General features: G+C 40.7%; 1 protein-coding gene across 4 annotated transcripts in view; it reads right to left on the minus strand.

Moving 5' to 3' along the window:
* cadm4 (cell adhesion molecule 4) overlaps positions 1-22,885 on the minus strand; it is a 328,820-nt gene that overhangs the window by 62,489 nt on the left and 243,446 nt on the right. For all 4 annotated transcript variants that reach the window (XM_041793936.1, XM_041793938.1, XM_041793934.1 and 1 more), the window contains exon 2: positions 15,310-15,456. In XM_041793936.1, coding sequence (XP_041649870.1) covers positions 15,310-15,456 — 147 coding nt within the window. The remainder of the gene's footprint in view (positions 1-15,309; positions 15,457-22,885) is intronic.

Genomic DNA, 22,885 nt, shown 5'->3' on the forward strand with positions numbered 1-22,885 from the left:
TCAGATGTGGGTACGCTGATTTTGCAACATACAGGCCAAGAAAGTGACAGTTGCTGCAACTGCTTGCACTTTCCTTTAAGATAAGGGCGCAGGTTAGATTGGCTCGACAGGTGTAGAGATGCAGGGATGAAAGTGCTTGCTCTTTGGCTTTGCAGTTGAATGACATTGGCGGGATCTGATTGCAGGCGCTTTGTATTGATAACACCAAGTGGAGTTTGGTAATTGATGCTTCTAATGCATTCTGCTAATGCTAAATTTACTTTTAAATGGCCATTAAGTGGTAAGTACATCAAATAAGAGAGAGAATAAGAGGGGGCTTTCATTTGCTGTGTTTACACAGTTTATGTGGATTGTTTTTCTAAAGGGTGTTTATGTACACACTTTTTCCAAATATGTCTCCCTGGTCAGGATTAAACTGCTCTTACTGAACATGCCTGTCTCTTTTCAACAGTGCATGTCTGAAATTCTTCCTACAGTGAAGTCCAAGTGTTTCTCAGCCAAAGCTGCTGAGCTTTGAAGTTAATTCGGGGGAACAGCAGAAAAAGTATCACTTGCATTGCATGGTGTAGGTTCATTTTTTAAATAAAGGCAAAGAAAATACAGACATCCAAAGTCACAGATAGGAGAGAGAAGGAGAATTAAACCTGTGTTGCACAGTGAGGGGTGGGAGGAGGAGGTGTGGATTGATAGCGTTGTTTGTTTACAACACAGGTGGAGTCAGTGACTCCAGCATAAATAATGAACAGAGATCAATTTCTCACAAGTCAGAGAGTGTTTTAAATGTATTCTAATAGGACGGATTAGCATCTTCTTCTGCTGTTTCTGATGGATTAGAGAACAGGACAGATCTGCAAAGGACTTTTTATTCTGATTAAATGTGCATTATGTAAATTCTGCCACCAGGGGGCTCTCAATAAAAAAGACTAAAAAAGTTGACAAGTAGAGAAATGCTGATCAGCTCTGCCTACCTCTACTGTTTACTACTGAACTAATCACTATTTAACAAAAACGACACTCCAGCAAGGCACAATGGTGTATTTACTAAACAGTAAACCAATGTTTGGGTTTCATCACTGGATTTCACATAATGACGGGAAAAAAGCTGTTAAAAGTGACCTTTCTATATATGTTCCTGTTCAGCTACTTACAAACATTCTGACATGGGAAGTCACTTTTAAGCTTTCTCTGGCATTTACTTTTTTAAATCCTCAATTACAAAAAGAAAGGATTTGAAAACTGTTTTGAAAACTGTTGGAAATGTTTGATGCAATTTAAGACCCCAATTAATGTGATGGATGCCACCTTTGCAATAAAACTGTTTGGGAAATGTCATCCCTGCTGGATATTCCCCAGGTCAGCTGTGAGTGATATTATTAGAAAGTGGAAGCATTCAGGAACATGGTTCTCTGTTTGGGAGTCAGATGAGCGAGTCTGGGTTTGGTAGATGCCAGGTGAACATTACCTGCCTGATTGCATTGTGCCAACTGTGGCCCATTATCTCCAGTGAAGGCCAATCTTAATGCTTCAGCATACCAAGGCATTGTGGATAATGCTTTGCTTCCAACTGTGTGGCAATAATTTGGGGAATGCCTGTTTCTATTCCAACATGACTGTACCTGAGTGCACGACACAAGGACTATATCCCAAACACAAAACCACATTGCGACACAAAACAACATTGCGATCTGTGTCAGCTTTAGGTCCAGCGGTAGGAATATTTCCTCCTTATTATAGCACGGTTAGGGGAGCATTAGAAAGTCCTTTCTGCTGTTGCCATAATTTTAAGATGCTGTTTACAAAGTAAAATTACCCCAAACTTGAAGAATCTGCGTGTAGTTCTGCTCTTACTGTGGGAGTTGTACATATGAAATATCAAATATGTCAGAAATCCATCAAACAACTCAGCACCTAGTGAGCAGCTAGTGAGGCTGTAGTTGGGTCACGTTCGATGGTTGTATCCCTCTGTACACAGCACGATTAATGACGAATGATCTGCGACTTCCAGGTGAGTTGTGCAACTCAACATTCGTGGCTGAATCAGACGCAATTCACAGTGTACACCCCACTTTATCTCCAGTAAAGGCCAATCCTAATGCTTCAGCATACTAAGACATTTTAGACAATGCTATGCTTCCAGCTTTTTTGGCACCAGTTTTGAGAAGTTCCTTCTCTATTCCAACATGACAGTGCCCCAGTGCACAAAGCAAGGACTGTAAAGACATGGTTTTATGAGTTTGATGTGGAATAACTTGACTGGCCTGAACAGAGCTCTGAACTCAGGCCAACTGAGCACCTTTGGGATGAATCTGAACAGAGATTGTGGTCCAGGCCTTCTCATTCAACATCAGTGCCTTACCTCATAAATGCTCTACAGCAGTGGTTCTCAGCTGGTTGAGTCACTGGTCCATCAACTCCTCAAGGAGAACTGCGACCCAAATTTTGGAAATTTTTTATGGTCAATCAGATTTTTTTAATAAATAATAGTAGAGCTTGGGCCTAAGATGGTAAAAAGGTGTAACAAAACAATTAAACAGGGAAAATAATGCAGGTTTTAAAAGAGTATCATGAACAATTTGGTGTAATTTCTTTCCCAGGCATACATCCGCAGCCCACTGATAAGAGCTTTGCCACCCACTTTTGGGTCTCAACCCACCAGTTGAGAACCATTGCTCTACAGAATGACTGGGCACAAATTCCCCACAAAAATTTGTGGAAAGCCACAAAAAGTGGAGGCTGTGTTTGGTGCAAAACAGGGGCCAACTCCATATCAAAGTACATGTATTTGAATACAATATCATTACAGTCCCTGATGGTGTAATGGTCAGGTTGTTTTGTCTATAAAGTGTGTATTTATAACACAGGAGTTGTCATTTCTGAATTCATATAGAAATTATGATGCAAAAATTCTACATATTGTGCCTTTAAATGCTTGATGTATGCATACATGTCATGTTTGGATCACTGTGTTAACTGTCCATGTAAACAGTGCATTCAAAATCCACCAATCCGAATAAATACAATCAAACAGAAGAATATTGTTACACCTTTTCTTACGAATCAGTCTTTCAGCTTATGATTGTTTATTTTGTATCAACAAACAGATCTAACTCAGGCGTTTTCCCCACCTTTTAATTTGCTTTGTCACTCCAACAGACATGTCTGCAGAGGAAAAAGCAAAACACAGGGGAATACTGGCTGTGAAAGCACTCCAGACAATTGTCTCTGCACTGAAATTGAAAGGGCTAAAACTAAAGCTGGGTTTGATATTAAAAGATCTGAAAGAGTTGAAAGAGACAGTCTCGATGGAGCTGCTCCGGGCTGTACAATGATACAACACAACAGATGTCTTGGTTCTTTTATTTCCAGAGCTGAGGGGAAAGTGTTGTTCATTTGCCCAAAACACTGATCGGACAATTCCAAACTTGGATTTATTCATTCTCTTTTAAAATGGCTTGCTTTATTCCTCAGTAAGTCCATTTTCTAATTAGTCTCTGGCATTATTGTTGTTCAGCTTATTAGGTTTTAATCATTATTGTCTTACACAGTGTGGAAATGCTTTTGAAAAGTGCCATGCAAATAAAGCTCAATGCACAACCCAAAAAGTGTGTTAGAAAAGCTATTAAACTGAGCAGTGCCTTTTAAGTGGGGGGAGACAGGCTAAATACTGCAATTGTACACGGCATAAACAGTGCAGTCTAGTATGGAGAATAACCAAAGATTAAAATGAGAGTAAAAGCATATCAGCTTTCTTGATGTTTGAATCCACATTGAATTTTATACCAACGAGATACAATAAAATTCACACAATAGAGAAGGCACAAGCACAGGGTGGAAGAGAAAGGATGAACTTGCAGCAATTCTGCTTTTGTTACTGAGGAAAGTGTAGAATCAATGGCAAGAAAAATGCTGATAATAACAAATAACGCTAATAACAGTCTGTGGGTGACAGTGGCTCGATCAGCCATAGATTCTCATTTGACACTCACTTTGTATCGACTTTGCTCTGAAACCTCTCCCTCACTCTATATCTCTTTTTTTTTATTCCATCCTTCTCTTCGCATCCTTTGTGTCGGCTTTGGCTCACAGACGCTTCCCTGATGTAACAACTGGTCATCTCACAGCATTATTCATCACAACGCAGACACAGGGGTATAGATGCTGGCTTTGTGTTGTATGAGAGAAAGGAGAACGAGGAAGAAAATATGAGAGAAATAGTCTAATATAGCTACGTAATGTGGCAGGCGGGGAAAAATAATATAGATGGAGACAGAAATCCACAGGGGCCTGGAGCGATGGAGTTAGTCCACTTTTCCTCCAAGTACACCGCACTAATCTCCACACCCACCACCCACTAAATTTCCCCTGCACCGGATGGCACCGAGAGCACAGTTAGAGAGCTATTCCCCTAAGATAGGTAAATCTTTTTCTCCCTCTCGGCACTAAATGGCACCTAAATGTCAGACTTCTGTTCAAGTCCAAGTTCACCTTTATTGTCCTGCCTCATTTGCATGCTGAGGAGAGTTGGCAATAGCTGGAGTAAAAGAGATATGGACCACTGAGGAGAAAGGGTCCATTTGGTTAGTTCCACTGCTCTATTATGGCCATCAGTTCCCCACAATCTCATAAAACACACCCCCTGACTGGTTGCTCACTTGCAAAACATGCAGTCTAATTTGCGGCACTTACAGCAGCGCCTCTGTTTGGGCAGTTAGCGTGGAATGGCTCTGCTCTGAAAGGCCTCGGTTTTGTACTCATGATATCTGGGCGGCAGATGGGCAATAGGCAGAAATGGCAAGAGCCCTTCAGCAAGTGATGTGGAGGCAGAAAGAGAGAGAGCCAGAGTGAGATGTAATTTACGCTTTCAGAAAAAATGTCCCCAACGAGGCTTTTCAGGTGCTTACCGGAGCCAAATTAGTTACGGGAAGCCATCGATACTTTATACCTTTCCTCACCTTTGGATCATTTCCCAGAGCTGTCTCTTTCTACATTGCCTGATGCTCTTTTTTTTTTTTTTTAATCTTGCTGTTGCCATGCCTTTCACAAACCTCTGCCCTTGTTCCCTTTCTTCCCCACTCTTCTCTTTCATCTCTTATTTCTTCTTCATTCCAGCTTTCACCTCCTCTTTCCTCTTGTGGTCCATCATGCTTTCCGATAGGTGCGAGCATGTCTTCTGGGAGTGCCGACAGGTTGGCTGTGTTTAAATACTTTAATAGAACTCTCTGGTAGAGCTGATTTGGTGGAATTAAACAGAGAATTGGAAGCAAGGTTCTCCAAAGCAGCAACCTTACACTCAATTTACTTCATGCCATTATTGAGGTAACAAACAAGTGAGGAAATATTTGAAAAATTAAAGAACTGGACCCATGCACAAGCCATGAAGGAAAGCAGCTCTTTTTGTCTTCAGCATTTAATTCTTATCTTGGCGAACTGCTTGGAAAATCTTCAGTGACGACTATGTTGGCAGAGACTGTTCCCGAGGGGAGTGTAGGAGTCTTGATTGTTGAATCAATGTAATTACAACGGGGAGTTGTAATGATTAAAATGTGAAAGTGTATTCAAGTGCAGAATATCACATAGGAAAATAATAGTTTATGGTTAGCACTCTTGAATATATGCCTTCAAGATACAAGGATCTCTTGTCTGTGTGTGGTACAAATTATAGGTTCAAGCAAGTTAATATAGTTTTTTACACGCCCACAAAGATGGCTTGGCCTCTGAATAAAAAGTTTGTTTACATGTTATTGCTGTAGTTAAATGCCCAAACCAGCTCCCCTTTTCTTTTGGTTTCTTTTGTGCATGTTAGGCCTTTTTTAAAGCGACCTCACACATTCTGTCTGTCCATTCCCGCCCCTATCAGCAGGCCTGCCCAAAGAATCGACTGGGCTCCAAAAACCCAGAGAAGCCCCCCCTTCTCTGGGTTTTATTGATGATATCAATGCTTGTATGTCGAATCAGTTACATTGGTGCTAGCATCCTGCCTAACGTTAAACTATCATTGGGTTCTGATGTTCAAATAGCTTGTTTATGGCACTTTTTAACCCATTTTCATCAATGTTTTGGTGCATTTTTCCTGCATTTAACCCATTTTTTACCCTCATAACCAATTTTTGCCACTTGTTGCCAATTTTCTTGCCACTTTTGACCCACATACTTTATTACCTTTTAATCTCTTTTAATTACTTTCCACCTCAATCGTTGGAACTTTTCACCCCTTTTCTCAAGTTTTTTGCCAATTTTTGACACTTTTAACACATTTTTGCCTTGCTTTTAAATGACGTTTCCCTTACAGCTATTTATGTTCCTTCTACATTTTTAGCTGGCATCCTGATGTTTGTGCACATCATGGCTAACACTTACCTTATTTTGGAGCTGAAAATTGTGTCATGCTATTAATGGGTTCTGATATTCAAATTTGTTATTCATGCCATTTTTAACTCCTTTCCATCAGTGTTTTCATTCAGTGTCCCTTTTTTATTATTTTAGTGGCCCATTTTGCCACTTACATGACTGAATGGGCTAAAGCTTAATGGGCTTAAAGGGATACTTCAATATTTTGGTAAATTCGCCCATTGCCATAGCTCCTATAGTCTTAGTAATAGGTTCGTTTCCTTTAGTTGTCGGTGCAAGCTGTTTAACGGGGACCATTAAACCAGCTGCACCGCAAAGTCTATGTTAGCAGACAGAATTTTTGCTTTCCCTCATCAAACTCATCAAATACACAATCCAACAACTCCAAACGCTCTTGTGGACAGGTAGTTGTGACCTGCACATTCACCACGCTATGAAATAATAATGTATAATCATGTGACATTACGACACATGAAGCAAATACTCTGAACTATTTCTTGAGTGAACCACTGGGCGGAGTGACACAGTGCAGCAGCCATGTCTGGAGTGTAGTTCCGGCTTTGCATTTAACTTGAAAACATCTCCGTCTCCCAATGTTCCATGATTATTTCATAGTGTGGTGAATGTGCAGGTCACAACTTGTCTACAAGAGCGTTAGGAGTTGTTGGATTGTGTATTTGATGAGTTTGATGAGGGAAAGGAAAAATTCCGTCTGCTAACAGCGTTCACGGTGCAGCTGGTTTAACGGTCCCCCCAGATCTAGAAACAGCTTGCACCGACAACTAAAGGGAACGGACCTATTACTAAGACTATAGGAATTATGGCAATGGGCGAATTTGCCAAAATGTTGAAGTATCCCTTTAAGCTCACACAAGCAAATGTTGGGTATTTTGGTCAACAATGTGATCAGATATGATAAGATGTTGAAATCAGAGTGCTTGTGAATGCCACACGCAAAGCATTTTGGGAACCCAATGCAGTGCGAGACTGGATCCACCCAAAACGTTAACAACATTAACCCTTGCCCTCCCTCTCACTGTTTCAAGAAGAGGAGTTTTAAATTTAGAAACATGCAAAAGTAAATAAAATCAATGTCTCTGTAGCTTTAATAAGTGATGGTGGATAGGGATGCACTGACATCGTATTTTTCCAGACCGATTGTAAGTTAAAGTACTTACATTTGGGTACTCAACATACAGACTACAAACATGACTACTTTACAATACCACAGCTGTTCTTGGCATTATTTTGAATGTTTGTTCTATTTTCATCAGATGCTCTTCATCCTTTCTTTGATAACTTATCAGAGCATATTTTTCACTGACCTCTACTTTTATCATCCTCATTAATGTAAAAAATATCACGAAACAGCACACATGGCTCCAGCTGTGATTACATACATAATGAGAAATGAACATCATGCTTTAATACCACAGACAGTATGTGCAATATTTACTGAGTATGAGTGCTTGGGCTTGGTGTCGGCTCCAGTACCCAATACTGGTATCAGTATCTGTACATAAGATGCATTGTTTTAAATGAAAACATAGCTATCACTGCTCAAATTTAGTATAAACTTTGTCTTCGCTAACTTCCAAGCCTTTGACTGGGACCCAGAACTTTCCCCTTTCCGTTCTTCCTTGGTTGAGTTTTTATGTGCCTAAATTTGGATCCTGAAAATGTTGAAAAACCGACCCATCAAAACAATGTGCGTAGTGTGACAACCATTTACCTTAACAACCCTGACCACATGTTTTTTCTAAGTCTCTGTGTCCTGACAAATCCAAGGTCTTTTTTGGTTTCATGGCTACACTGGCTGTGACACAGAATTTTCATTTGCAACCATACAAGTATAGAAAACTTTACAGTTGATGCCAATGACAGAGGCCTTTCATTTAATACCAGAAGGATGGGCCTCAGATGTCCCTAACATACTGTAGTTTTGTTCTCACAAATCATTAATTTCCATATTAACTATTCAGTGTAACATTTATGATGCTTTATACAGCTTTATTAAAATCTTTGCTACCAAACATAAGTGCTGACAAGCCCTGCTCTCTATTGTACAGAGATAAAAGAAAAAAGTTCAAATTAGATTCGTAAAAAGGCCGCAACAGAAATAGATTTTTTTGTGAAGAGTCCATCCTTGGGAATGTTCAAAGCTCCAACCTTTCTTTGTGTGGTACAAAACATAGGCTCAACTGAGTTAATTAATTTTAGTTTCAACGTGCTAGTTCATTGGTAACTTTTCAGAACAGGCATGGAAATTGATCAAATTGAACCATTTCAGATCCTACACACTGAAAATGAAAAGAGAAAACAAATCTTGTGCCATTTACTTTAATATATTTGCCCAAGAAAAAGCCAAGTCTCTGGATCATAAAAATGTGGGGTCTTTTCTTTGTACCATGCCATCACAGGCTGTAATGGCGTATTTTTTCATTTATAACCATGGGAATAAAGAAAGCATGTCATACTTGAGGTGCCAATGACATGGTAACAGAGGCTAAATATTTGATATCAGAAAAATGAGCCACAGATTTTTCTAAAATATGGTGGTTTCCTTCCACAAACTCATTGGTACAACATCAAGTATTCACCTGAATATTTTATCATGTTATCAGAATCCTTCAAAGATAAAGCGTAGAGCATAAGACCTACTCTGTCTTATTAGGAAATATAGGGAAAAAAAACATCCTTAGTTATGGTGAAAAGTAAAAAGGAAATGACAGGTTCTTTGCAGATGATGTCATGCAGTAGTGGAGAACACCCCTTGGGTGATTTCTGAGAAATGCCACCAAAAAGGCCATATTTTGAGCTGTTTACGTCAAGCACTCAAAGTGTGAAAGTATAGACATTCTTAAAAGTTAAGTCCCTTTTGTGTCCCACAAGTAGTAAAGATTCAGATGAAAAATAAAAAAGTAAAAAGAAAAAGGTGGCAGGGGAACAGCAGTAGGCAGGAATTGAAAAAGCCTAGTTGAGCCTCTCGTGTATGGTTCATTTCCCAGGCAGTACAGTTTTGCCATGTTTGCGAGCCTCTTTCATCGTGATGGGAAATTCGTCCCTACTTTAGAGACTCAGACCTTTTGGATTAGCTCAATAGAGCTGGTTGTTTGGCTCCCAAACAGCTCTTCATTTGGTACCAGGTTGGCTTTTTAAATGTGGATTATTTAATGTTGGGAGGAAAGGAAACTGACACTCAATTGGGAGCTGGCTACCATGGCTCATTTTGTTTTGTAGCGCAGGCTTGTTTGTGAATAGCACATCATTACTCGTTCTCTTGCCCCACAAGGTTTATACAGTAGATAGCATATTGACATTTTGATAAAAAGCATTTTTAGGACAAAATGAGGATCTGTTTTATACATTAAAGGGACTCAGCAAGCCTGTTGGCTTAGTACAAGACTCAAGACTGTCTCCCTTCATCTAACTAGAAAACGCTGGACGCTAGGAAGCCTGCAAGCCTTCAGTTACACAGTTTTTATCCAGTATTTAATCTATTTTTAGATTGTCTCTGCTAGTTTATTAATAGTCACTATCTTGACTTCTCAAAACAGATGTCACATGAGCTCTGACAACCAATGGCAGGCTGTTTCGTCATCACATCATGCTTTGCAGAACAGCACCTGTTTGACTCATAATGGAGAGAAAGAGACAGAGAGCCTGTGAAGTTTCCCTGTGTGTCTCTACAGACAGAATAATGAATCAAAAGACAGATTTTAGTGTTTGGTCCCAAAGAGATGGGAGAACAAGTTAATGCCAAAAGAGTTTTTAGTCATTATTGTCTTACATAGAAATCTTTCAGATTTATCTCGTTTAAGTGTATTCCTTGGTCTGTGTGCACTACAGTCTTGATGTTTTACAAGCTTTTAAAGACAAAAAAGTCCAGGTGAGACAAAATGATTAAAAACACAGCATAAGGCTCAGAGGGCTGAATAAATGTGGTTGAAAAGAATATCTGAAACGTGGGTCACAATTGTTCATTAAGGACTTGGTAGTGGGTCCGGGGGCAAGACCACATGAGAACCATTGCCTCATATGATATATGTTTGCTTAGGCTCCATTTAAAACATTGTTCAATGCCACAAATTTGTAAGTGCTCCAAGTTTCATGATTTTATGAAAATAAGAAAATGGTTTTAATCTGGACTTTTGACAGTTTAAGCATAGTTCAGCTTCAAATAGGATTATGATGTGAAGAAATTTCAGCAAAGGTCTTTATAACCCGCCACCATCATGCTGGTTTTAAATGAGAGGTCAGTTATTGCTGCTCGGTTTTCTGACGTTTCCAAAATTTCTTTCTTTAATCATGCTACTACACTGGAGGATATCTACCTTCTTAGCACAACGCACTTCTAAAACCAGAACTTATTTGCTGTTTTGTACACTGGTAAGATGATGAAAACGCAGCCAGTTCAAGGTTGTGTTAGACAAACTTCTTTATCCTTGAAGCTAAGAAGTTCTTTATCTTGAGTAAGAAGCAGGGTACCTCAAAGCCATAAGACGAGACCAAAAAAAAAAAACATTTTCAACTAAAGTTTTCTGTACCTGGCTCTCTAATCATTTCACTTTTGTTAAAATCAACTCCATTTCAAGGTGCTGCTTTAGCATAGTGGGAAGAGCAGGTACCTCATATACAGAGGCTGTAGTCCTTGAGGCAGGTTCGATCCCTGTCCACGACCATTTGATGAGTGTCTACCCACAATCTGTCTCCCTCGCATTTCTGTCTAGTAAAGGCGAAATTCCCCCTCATACCAGCTCATTCAATAATTCTTGTTTAACAAAATCAAAAGTTATGAGTTACAGATGTCGATTGAGATTTAAACAATACAATGTGTTATAGTTTCCCATGAACTAGTCTCGAACTCAACATTAAGTGAGAGAAGCTTGAGTGAAGTGAGCTCAGCAAACAGACTGTCTGAGAGAGAGAATCAAGCTGAGAAAATAAACACCTGCCAAGCAATTACAGCAGCAGAACAAACCCTCTCAGAATCATAACTCATCATCCTGTTTTTGGAGCAGAGAGTTAGAGAGACTAAACTGAGGAATCCACTCTGAGATTTGAAGTTCAGGTTGTTGGTATAAAGACATTGATCAATTAGCACGAGGCCATGAGCTGATAAGTGGTGAATATGTGCTCTTATAGCTTTCTGATAGTCTGCTAACCAACATGGTTGTGTTTTAATCATCACTGATATAAATAATGGATGTAGTCTCAGCGGCATCATCCACTGGTTCCTGAAGAGGCAATATGAAGCAAAATGATCAAAGTTGTCATATTGGAAATGCTATCTCCAACTGATGTTTGCTCAACCTAAAAAAATAAAGAGTTGAAGGAGAGACGTGCTTTAAGGCTCTTGGCAAATAGCTACTATGTGCCCACCTTTCAATGAATTAAGATTTCTTTGCTTTTATCCCAAGCCCCAAGCGGACACTTGAGGAACTGCAGTTCTATGTTCTTTCACACTGGCTTCATTTTTCTAATACTGGAGGTTGATGTATTATTTCAGTAGGGTTCAGTAGGGAGAAAACAGCCCATAGGTTTGTTTTTTCAGGAGCTGTGAACTAAACTGCTTCTCTTTCACAGAAATGAAGACAGATTTATTTGAAGTTTTTTGTTTTTAAAAGTAAATTTTCATTACAATATCCTCAGATTTATAGCCTACTATATACACAATAGTGTTTGGCAGTTGTTAACTGTTGAATTCAGGCATTTCAATCAAACCCATTACCCCAAGTGTATCAAATCATACATTAGGCATGCAGTCTCCATTTGTGATACTAAATTGGTCATTATGAGAAGCTCAGAGACTTTAAGGTTATTGAATGTTAAATAAACGAAACAGAAATCTAGCTTTTTATGTTTCTTCCATTTTAAAGCTGGCCGTTGCACCGATCCAATGATGCTATCCATGCCGTTGTAGACCTTATGGAAGCTTTTCAAGCAAGACTGAAACTCAGGTGACTTTTTCTAAAGGTATTAACTTAATTCTTGAGAAATTTCCAGAATTTTCACACTATTGCAAGCAAATGGCGTAAAATCCCAACCTACCCATCTGAAAAATGGGTGTTTGTACTTTAAACACGTTTGTTTTGTCTCGTCTTCTTGTTTAATCTTTTCAGGTCCAAACTTCAATTCTGAGTTTCATACATTTAGGTAATGATTTCTCATTAAAGAGGTGGTAGTGGGTCCTGAGGATAGACCGGTTGACAACCACTGGCCTGTACCATCCATACTGTTGTTGTACTTCAGGAACAGCGTGTGTTTCTCACGTGTCAATTCAAATACCAAAAGTCGGCATGAACAAAAGCTGTCATGGTATTATAAATGTTCTGGAGAAACATGTTAAAGACCCTGTAAAGCGAAAAATAAATCTGTATTTAGGTTTGTTGTGTAACAGGTCACTGTGTTATGAACCCCTAAATCAAATTTCAGACAAATAAAACATCTTTGAGTTTATGAAATTAAGCTTCAAAATCAGGAAAAATGAGCCAGTAAAATCTGCTCCAGGAGGGTGTGGGCGTGTCTGTTGAATAAGTTGAAGCCACGCCCACTCAGGAGAAATATGATCCTCTCAGATTAAAAAAAATAATGTTACAATCTGAATGTTGACCTTATGATCAGAATGCAGCAGCCTGGCTCTGTATCAGAGAAGAGACAAAGTCAGTTTTCTGGCTCAAATATGATGCTTTAAATGATCCATAGGCCACTGTTGCTGATGTATTTGGCAAATTTACCTCATAATGAACAAAAAAACAGCATTTAACTGACTGGACTTCAATCAAGGCAGTGACATCAGCTAACAACAGACTGTATTGAGATTAACTGCTCTGGGAGCAGTGTAAGAGGGGTGAGGTCATTCCCTACTGTGGGCTCAGGACATCATGGGCCCACATATTGGCCCTGTCCACACGAAACCCAGCCAGGGAAGAGGTGAAAAACTTTCTAACAGTCCATAGCTGGAATTTAGTCACATGTAGATGTTTTCACACGTGTTTTCACGCGTTTACAGCAACCATATTCCAACATATCTAGAGTGTTAAGACAAAAACTTTGGATTTCATTTTACAGGGTCTTTAAAGAGGCGGTATTATGCTTTTCCGATTTTTAAAACATAAATACAAAGTCACAGTGTTGGGTGTCCATACTCCATGTATGCAAATTTTCAAACCGCAAGATAAATGTATGCAGCAGTAATCTTGGAATTAGCATGTAAACTGATGAAAACGGTTTGTTGAAAATCTCTCCGAGATTCTCCCAAGACGAGATTTCGATGGAGCGAACAGGGAGCAAACTGATGAGGTCATCGCAATATTATCTCCTGACTGGTTCGTGGTTCGTCCGTGCTGCCGGCAAAGCGGAACAGACCGCCCCCACAAGGCCTCTTAGCCATTCAGCCATTGAAACACAGTAATTAAACACTTACCAAACAGATACGTCCTGCTCTATCCTTTGCTGCTGCTGGTTTTCTTCCCCTCTCTCTCCGAACTATGAGGATCAGACTCTGGGTCTAACACGTACAGACATATATCAAAATTTGCCATATTTTACTCAGTCGGACTGGTTCATTCAAAGTTTTCAACTACTAGCATAACAACATTAGCCACATTAGAGGGGTGGGCACAAAACATTGAGTCCTGCTGCCGGCCAGCCTCCAGAAAATCGACCAATCGGAGGAAAGCACGTCCATGGAGCGGGGAGTGTTAAAGAGACAGCAGCAAAAATGAAGCGTTTCAGACGAAGGTTAAAATAAGGGGTTTTCAGGATGCCAGTGTGAGAAACATCAGGAGTTTTTTGAGCTGTAAACCATGTAAAGCTACTACATGGGTATCAGAAAGATGGTGTAAAGCCTTGAAAAAAAGGCATAATACTCCCACTTTAAAGAAAAGCCACATGAAAAAAGGAAATGGTCGAAACTTCTTTAGGAAAAAGGTTCAGCCAAAATTATCCCTGAATGCTCCATCAGAGAGCGGACACAGTAAATGTCAGTCAGCACTCTTAGTGGGGACAAATGAGCAGAGCAGAGGCTAAATGAGTAAAAGACATTCTCTGTTGGAATAGAATGAGTAAATTATGCAGATTAAATAAATAAGAGAGTCTTTGGAGTGCCAGGGGTCATGGTGAGGGGGTGGAATGGTTAAACACTGTAAGCCTAACCCCAAACTTGTTGTTTGTTGACGTGGTCTGTCAAGAATGAGTAAAAGAGTTTGAATATTAAACCTCAGCCTTTTGGCCTTGACTGGAGCAGTTTCACACCGTCGCCTTTAGGTTGAGCTAAGATCTTAAGAAGTTTATCACAGAGATTACGCGGGACATCAATAAACCATTACTACACCGCAAAACATGAATTTTTGCTCCAATTAAGCAGCTCCTGCCAAATTTCAAAGGTAATTCTTAATATCCTTGATCTTTGTTCTCTTGCTCAGAGGTTTCCTAGCAGCACTATAACGAAGAATCTGAAGGTGGCAGCTTTTGCCCTTAATTAGTTAAGAAAAAACATGGAGTGTTTGCCTACCCCGAGGCCCTCGAAGAAATCTGCCTTCATTATAATATTGGTTACAATAATAATTTACCATTATGCCACGTTTAAAAGAAACATGTGATTGCCAAGGCCGTGCTCTAATGAGGCGCTGTAATACGTTCTGATCTCATCACAGGGGTTAACAGTGGATTATGCAGAGAGCTCAGAACTATGCTTTTAAAACAGTTAAAGCACTAACACTCTGAGGGCAGAGAATAACACCATCTCCTAAATTAACTCGGGGTTATCTGACTTTTTAATGTGGAATCACTTCAAAGGCAAAGTCAGGACATCTGCAATAAGAAGAATGTGAAGTGCAAGTGCTGGTGAGTCACTGCATATGTGTTTAAAAGGCTGCTTTCAAAAGTGACAGGGGTCAAACGCACAGACATGGATATATTTAGTAGGTAATGGAGCGAAATGTGCATGTGCACACCCACCTCGTGTGCCGTTGAAGAAGAGGGTCTGCCGGCGGGGATTCTGGATGACCACGATTGATCCATCGTAGTTCTGCAGGCGGCAGGAGATCTGGGCCGTTCCCCCCTCCAGGACGGTCACGTTCTCCGCCTGCACCGCCTGACATCGAGCTGTAGGAGAGGAAGACAGACGTTAATATAGTGACTTTAAAGAAAGACGGTTTAGACGGATAGAGGGAACATATGCTTAGAGAAAAGGATGTTCAATTTATACCTCTCTTGAGATGGAACCTTTCAAAATAAAGTACTTATAGCATCCTTCATTTACTCACTATTCATCATCGACATAGAGTGATGCAAGAACAGAGGGTGGGAGGGAAAGAGAGGAGGAGACAGTGAAAGAGATAAAGAGTTTGAAAGTGGGAGAAAAGACAGTGAAGGACTCAACAAGTAAAAGAGGGTGCTTATGAACAATGTGTCCTTATGATTATAATAAGGATGATTATAATTACCGCCATTCATCTTTTTCATGCATACAAACTCACATACAAACAGCCCTGTTGCCTCAGGCTAGTCTAACAGAATGCACCAACACGCACATTTGAATACATAATGCCTTATTAAATCTCTAAGTGGCTGTCGGTCATGAGTTTAGGCACACAAATACACACATGAATGGACTTAGATACACACAACTCTGGCAAATTATGAGAAATGCTCTTACAGAAAAGCCATCCAACACATTACAGATAGACTTTGGCCCTGCAACCATCTGAGTGTGCATCTATAGTGTAAACTAGAGCATAAATTTTGAAGTCAGTATAGGGAAGTAAGTGAAACTCTTATGTTGGACTCAGTCTACCATGCTGCCCTGCTTCTCTGTTTGGCAGTCAGATGGGCAATCTGGGTTTGATGGATGCCAGGAGAGCATTACCTGCCTGACAACACCGTGCCATTTGTTAAGTTTGGTGGAGGAGGGATAATGGTACAGGGCTTTTTTCAGGGTTAGGGCTAGCCCCCTTATTTCCAGTGATGCCTGATCTTAATGGTTCAGCATGCCAAGACACTTTGGACAATGCTATGTTTCCAACTGCATGGCAACAGTTTGTGGAAGGCCATTATCAATTCCAACATGACTGCCCCTGTGCACAAAGCCAGGACTATAACGACATGGTTTGATGAGTTCGTTGTGGAAGAACTTGACCAGCACACAGAGAGCCCTAGCCTCAACCTATCAAGCAACTTGGGGATTAACTGGACAGGGGACTGCAAGCCAGGACTTCTTGCCCAACATTAGTGCCTGCCCTTTTACATTTTCATTGACTTGGCCAGCCATACAGTCACCTTAAACAGAAGAATTCTATGAAATTGGGAGATTTGAGAAGACTCATGTACATGTTTCACTGCTGAATGTTGCTGACTTTTCACTGATAAATCTTTGTTATGGTGAAAAAAAGAGATTTCTGTATCTCAGTATAATACTGGTCAATTAAAGGTAACCCTTTAAAAAAGAGGCTTCTAAATGCTAATCTGCAGAAAAGAAAACCATCTATTAAATCTCTTGTGGTATTCATGCGAAATTTAATTTCTGTGGTTTCATTCCTTTTAATGGTGCCAATACATGCTTCAAAATGTTCTATTATTATTTTATTATTATCATTTTACTATTACTGAGCCTCAGAGAATACATCCCTGCCTTGACCATCCCTGACTCTGAAGCTTTTTTACAAATGTCGGAATTACTTAACGCCAATCTGACAGCGAGTTGGGCAAGCTCAAATGCAGAAAACAAAAGCAACTTCATTTGTTCCTGATTTTATTCAGGAAGATGTGGTTGCTTTGGGTTTTTTGTTCCTTAGAAACTTTCTCAGTCAGTCAACACCTCTGAAGTTTTGATTTCACGAATGTGTCACCCACACAATCATGTGTTCAGCCCACATGGGCTTACTTGACACCAAGATTTTAAACTGTCTATGATCAGAGTGCATCAAAGGTCTTTCATTGTCATAGAGCAAAAAAGGAAAGGCAAACTAAAAAATAATAAATAAACTAGAAAAGCACTCGGTGAGCGCAGACCTCTGCCATTAGCCCTATTTCCCAATAGTGAAGAATCCATTAAAAAAAATTCCTGGATCTGTCCCCATGTGCCCCCCACCACAGCATCCGCCAATTACTCCCTCCCCATGCACTGACAGTCTCACCCATGGTCTCACCGGATGACTGGAAGTTATGGCAGAGGGTGAATAGTCCTCTATTCCTCCCAGCATTGTGAGTATTCTCGCTACAATTCGCCGGCTCGTCTCCTCGACCGGACGTGCGTCTTTCAAACTCTATAAACTCCAAAACTTTGAATAGAAACACACCCAAAAATTGCTGCAGGGATTGAAGTTACTCATGTCCGCAGACCTCCGCAATTAGCCCTGTCTCCCAATAGTACAGAATCCTTAAAAAAATTCCTGGATCCAGACGGTGATCTGGATCAGTCCCAAAATCTAATCAGTTCTTCCTTATGCCATTTCTGACATTTCCTAAAATTTCATCAAAATCCATCCACAACTTTTTGAGTTATGTTGCTAACAAACAAACAAACCCACCCGATCACATAACCTCCTTGGCAGAGGTAATAAATCATCTTGCCCTTCTTCATAGCCATTAAGACAAAGTTAGCCAGTAAGCTTTGATTACAACAATATATTGTTTGTTTGACATCAGGCAGCGACTAGTAATTCCTTGCAGGTTTGACTTGACATGCAGAATTTGATCAGTGATGAGACACACCTAAAACCTCCTGTCAGAGCCTACAGGTGGATGCTGGGGTGAGCACAGCATGGATTCAAGGCAGAGCTGGCAAATGCAAAGCAAGGAAGAGACCGGGAATCTTGCAGCTTAAATAGACCACCAAAATGGGAGGATGTTGTCAGGTGATTTGATTATGATGCATGCTAGGTGTGAAATCAGCCTGCTGGAGTTGTTACATTGTACTTTAACTTCATTTATATAATGTATATCGGATGATTCTCTGCCTGATGGGTCAGGCCAAGGTCCCTAACCTTCCACTTTTACCACAGAGTTGGAGTTTTTTTCTATTTTTCCTCTAATAACTCTCTTGCACAGACCCACCGCACAAATAAGATGTGCCAGGGGTTCTGGTCTTGTTTCGTGAATCAGAAGTCTTTTAACGACTACACTATGCATACGTTTTAGGCATGTAGGGCACTAAGGATCAGTGTTGGGGGTAACACGTTACAAAGTAATCCATTAGAGTACTTAGATTACCTTTTTGTTGTAACGAGTAACGTCACGCGTTGGTTTTACCATTCAAGTAATCATGTTATTAGTTACATTTTCATAAAAGTAATCCGAGTAGAAGCTCCTTGAAGCATCTGCTCTGTTTGTCCTTCTCTCTTCCTGTAGTCACGTTGGCACGTAGCGCCATGCCAGAGGAAGGTAAACATTCTGTGCCGTTACGCATGCATTGTTAGCTTGTTGAGCCAGTGAGATTACAGAAATGACAGCATGACACTGTGGAATTATCCCCATTTTGATGGATATTTGGATAAAAGGGACAAGAACAGCATCCTGGTGAAACATAGGTTTAAAAGCTCTGTTTGCTTTCATTTAATCAGCTGTTCCAATTACGCATTATTACGAACAGCGTTGGAGTGATTCTCTCTGCTCAGCTTGTTGTCAGATTGTGAGCATGTTAAAGAGCTATAAAGGTTTTGCTGTCTGTTAGAGGTATTCTCAGGCTGCAGAGATACAGATTATGGGCTGTAAATTAGGCTGTACATTGGCACTGGAGTCTGCACATTCAAATGCAGACATGTGGTCATTATCTGTCGTTTTTACAACCGCCGAGGGGAACAAGTGGCTAAAGGGTTTTATTATTTAGTAACGCAAAAGTACTCTAACACATTAGTTTTAGATGTAGGTAACACAGTAACGTGACAAGTTACTTTTCTCAGTATGTAATGCAGTAATCTAACGAGTTAGTTTCAAAAGTAATACTACCCAACACTGCTAAGGATTCACTCCAGGGCCTGATGTGCCACAACCCCGGGGCTGGAAAGAGGATGAGGGCAGCCAGCTCAGCACATGTTGACACATGTGTGTCACTCAGCACCCAAGTTCAACCTTGACAGCACCTCTTTTGTCCTTGCCTTTTTACCCCTGGTGATACACCCAGATACTGGCGTCACTTTCTGGGTCCTCTTGACATCCACAGCACGACCAGGGGCTCATGGTAACCCTACCACCCACCTGGATGGTAGCCATGTGGACTTTGTTGTTTTCTCATTAATTATTTTGATTTTGTGGCTCCATCTGAAATCTCATCTGGGTACCAGGATTACCTTGATCTGTACTGATTTTGGGACTACCAGACGATGGAGAAGGCTTGCAGCACATCCCATGAGTTAGTTTGTTTTCTGTGTTTTCTTCACATCAAAGGAGCAGGTGCTGTTGCTTTGTCTGTAAACTTGTACGGCTGGGCTTTGTTAGAATCATTAGACACTCTCCTTTCTAACAATGGATTACACGACAAAGATTATTCAGGATTTTGCCATTTTAATGAGTACAGAAGTAGAGAGCTGGTGTGGCACAAACAATCAAACATTCAGGTGATCTGATAGATTGTAGCTTATTATTTCAGAGGGTTAGTGCCATAATATTTAGGTTGAGATCACTTTTTCTTTGCATTTGGAGGAGGGGGTTGGATAGAAGGCCAAAATTTGAGGATCAAAGCGGACAAGAAGTGGAATAAGGTGTGAGAAGAGTGGATATGACTCGATCGGCTCAATGGAAAAAGCTGGCTGGAGCTGAGAGCAGTGGGAACGTGGTGGAAGCCTCGACTGCACTGAACACATTTTTAAAGCCATTTCTCATCCAGGTGCGAGCTAAACCAATTGATTACACTCCATTATCCCAATGTAATGCTTCTTATTACAGGTATTTGGAAAGCGCTGGGAGGGATAGCAGTCCAGCTTTGGCTTTTATGAATGAATATGCCCATACATTTACACAGCCACCTGTATTAACATTCAGTGTGCATATATAAACGCCCAGAAACATGCAGAAGAACCTGCACGCTCACAGAAACTTTCGCACAATATCTTTCAAACAAACTTTTCCAACCTCTGAAACCAATATGTTTTTTTCAGACAAGTGTTCTGAGAAGCAGCAGGGGGCCTCTTTGAAGCTGCTGACATCCAAAGAGTCAGTAATGAGGAGGTTGATTATGCTCTGATTGGAGCGCCCTCCGTGTTTGTGGGTCAGGCCGTTGACACGGCTCTGGGCTGAGTCACACCTCCCCGCCGAGCACAATGGACACCGAGCTACATCTTTTGAATCCAAATGATTTTTAGAGCAATTAGCCATAAGACTTCAGCCAGGAGTGGAACGTGATTGCCTTGAAGAGAGTACCAGCTTGCCAGGCACCCAAAACTAGCATTTACCAATTTGCATACCAATTTGCATCCTCTCTCCTTGGCAAAGTGTTGGCCGTGGGGAGGATTTAGAGAAAGAGTGCCATCAATATTGAAGCGTGATGATGAAGCAGGCAATAAGGTGTTCCGATAAAGACGACAGGGTCATATATATTTCACTGCTGGGTCTGGCTGTGTTTCTGTGAAACACCTTCAGAAGAAGGAAAATGTTGTGAGACAAACAGATGGCGGCTGCAGGAGCAGGAGTTGCTGACTTGACTGCTTTGGGCCTTAATAAATGTCTGTTTCTGCAACTGAGCATGTCCTAACTTTTTAGTGTGTGTGCACAAAAGGTTGGCATGTGAGCTGAGTATGAATAAGCAAGGGTTGGCATATTGTAATAAAGCCACTTTGACATCATCTGATCCCGCCAACTCCATCCAAATTTAATTCTCCCCCCGATTTTAATCTCTTTTAATGAAATAGTCAAAGCCTACATATTCATCACATCAGGGGGAACAGAGAGACACACCAGATATTGAACAGAAGACAGAAAGAAACCAAAGGGGGATAAAGACAAAAGGGACTCTAATACTCGATGGAACAGGGAAAAAAATCTTGACAATTACCACTAATTGTAGTCATTATTGCTCCCATTCTCTGCATCAATATTGTGATTCATATCGGGGGCCATCAGGGCCTGCCACCGCCATCCCAATTATTTTTCTAATGGCTGTTATTACTCATCACCGTGGCAACCAGGCAAAGCCGCCATTGTTTTAAATAGCGTTAATTCTACTAGTGCTGCTGTGCATCCTGAAAAAGTCGGCACGGCATCAGCGTGTGATTAGTAACCTGACAGAGACACAGGAGCTTCCAGAGAGGGACTTGAGACAAAGAAACATGCTGAAAAGTTTGCTTCTGGGAGAAGGCCAGAAAAAAGTAATTAGCTGTCCATTTGTATGCCCGCTCCTTGTGACAGCTGTCACCCCTTCAAAGGAAATTAGCTGCAGAAAAACGGGAAAGAAAAGCGGCAAAGGAAAATAAAAATTGTTAACCGCTGTTGCACGAGGGATGGCTGGCATCGGCTTGTCGTCTGCTGAGAGTTGCCACCCGAAAAACACCTGCTGGCTGCCGCTGGATGATCTATCCAGGCATAAAGAACAGAGGGATGGAAGACGGCGGGGGAGTGAGAGCTCTAACCAGGAAATGATGGCAGGGAGTTAGGAAGCAATACTTTAGGTATAATAATGCTGCAGCTGGCAGGGGCTGGACGAGATATATACGAGAGATGACGCAGATTCCACCTCTTTTTCTCATAACACAGCTGGGTGCAGCACTTTAGTTTGACTGTGGGTTTTATAGGCTTCATATTAAGAGCCGTGAGCATGCTCAGAAGTAGAGGGGAGCGGGGCACAAACTAATGCGGGGTAAAATGTAACATGGATCTTTTAGTGTGTAATACATTTTGGAGTGGAAAGTGTGATGGTCATCAAACCACGACACCAGAAGAGAATCACTGACTCATTTTCCTTCATTTTGGAAGAGATTTCAGGGAAAGTGTATTTTTCCCAAATAGAAGTTAATTCTTTATCATGCAGTTGAAATCAGAAGTTAACATGCACTGTATAAAAAGACACATAACCTTTTTTTCTCACTGTCGGACATTAAATCAGACTAAACTTTTCCTGTTTTAGGTCAATTAGGATGACCAAAATTATTTCTATTTGCTAATGAGCAGAAAGAAGTTTGCGTACATTTCCTTTGTATTTGGTAGCATTGCCTTTAAACTGCATGACTTGGGTCAAATGTTTTGGGTATCCTTCCACAAGCTACTCACAAAAGTTTTCTGGAATTTTTGCCCATTCCTCAAATTTTCTATAAAATTGAGATCAAGGCTTTGTGATGGCCACTAAAAAACACTGACTTTGTTGTCCTTAAGCCTCTTTGTAACTAATGAGGCAGTATGCCTAGAGTCATTGTCCATTCCGAAGACCCAACTGTGCCCAAGCTTCAAAGTCCTGGCTGATGTCTTGAGATGTTGCTTCAATATTTCTACATAATCTTTACTCATGATGCCATCTTTATATGGTGAAGTGCACCACTCCCACCTGCAGCAAAACCCCCCCACAACATGATGCTGCCACCCCGTACTTCACAGTTAGGCTAGCAAGTTT

The sequence above is a fragment of the Cheilinus undulatus genome, linkage group 8 (assembly GCF_018320785.1).
Source record: "Cheilinus undulatus linkage group 8, ASM1832078v1, whole genome shotgun sequence".
Lineage (NCBI taxonomy): Eukaryota > Metazoa > Chordata > Actinopteri > Labriformes > Labridae > Cheilinus > Cheilinus undulatus.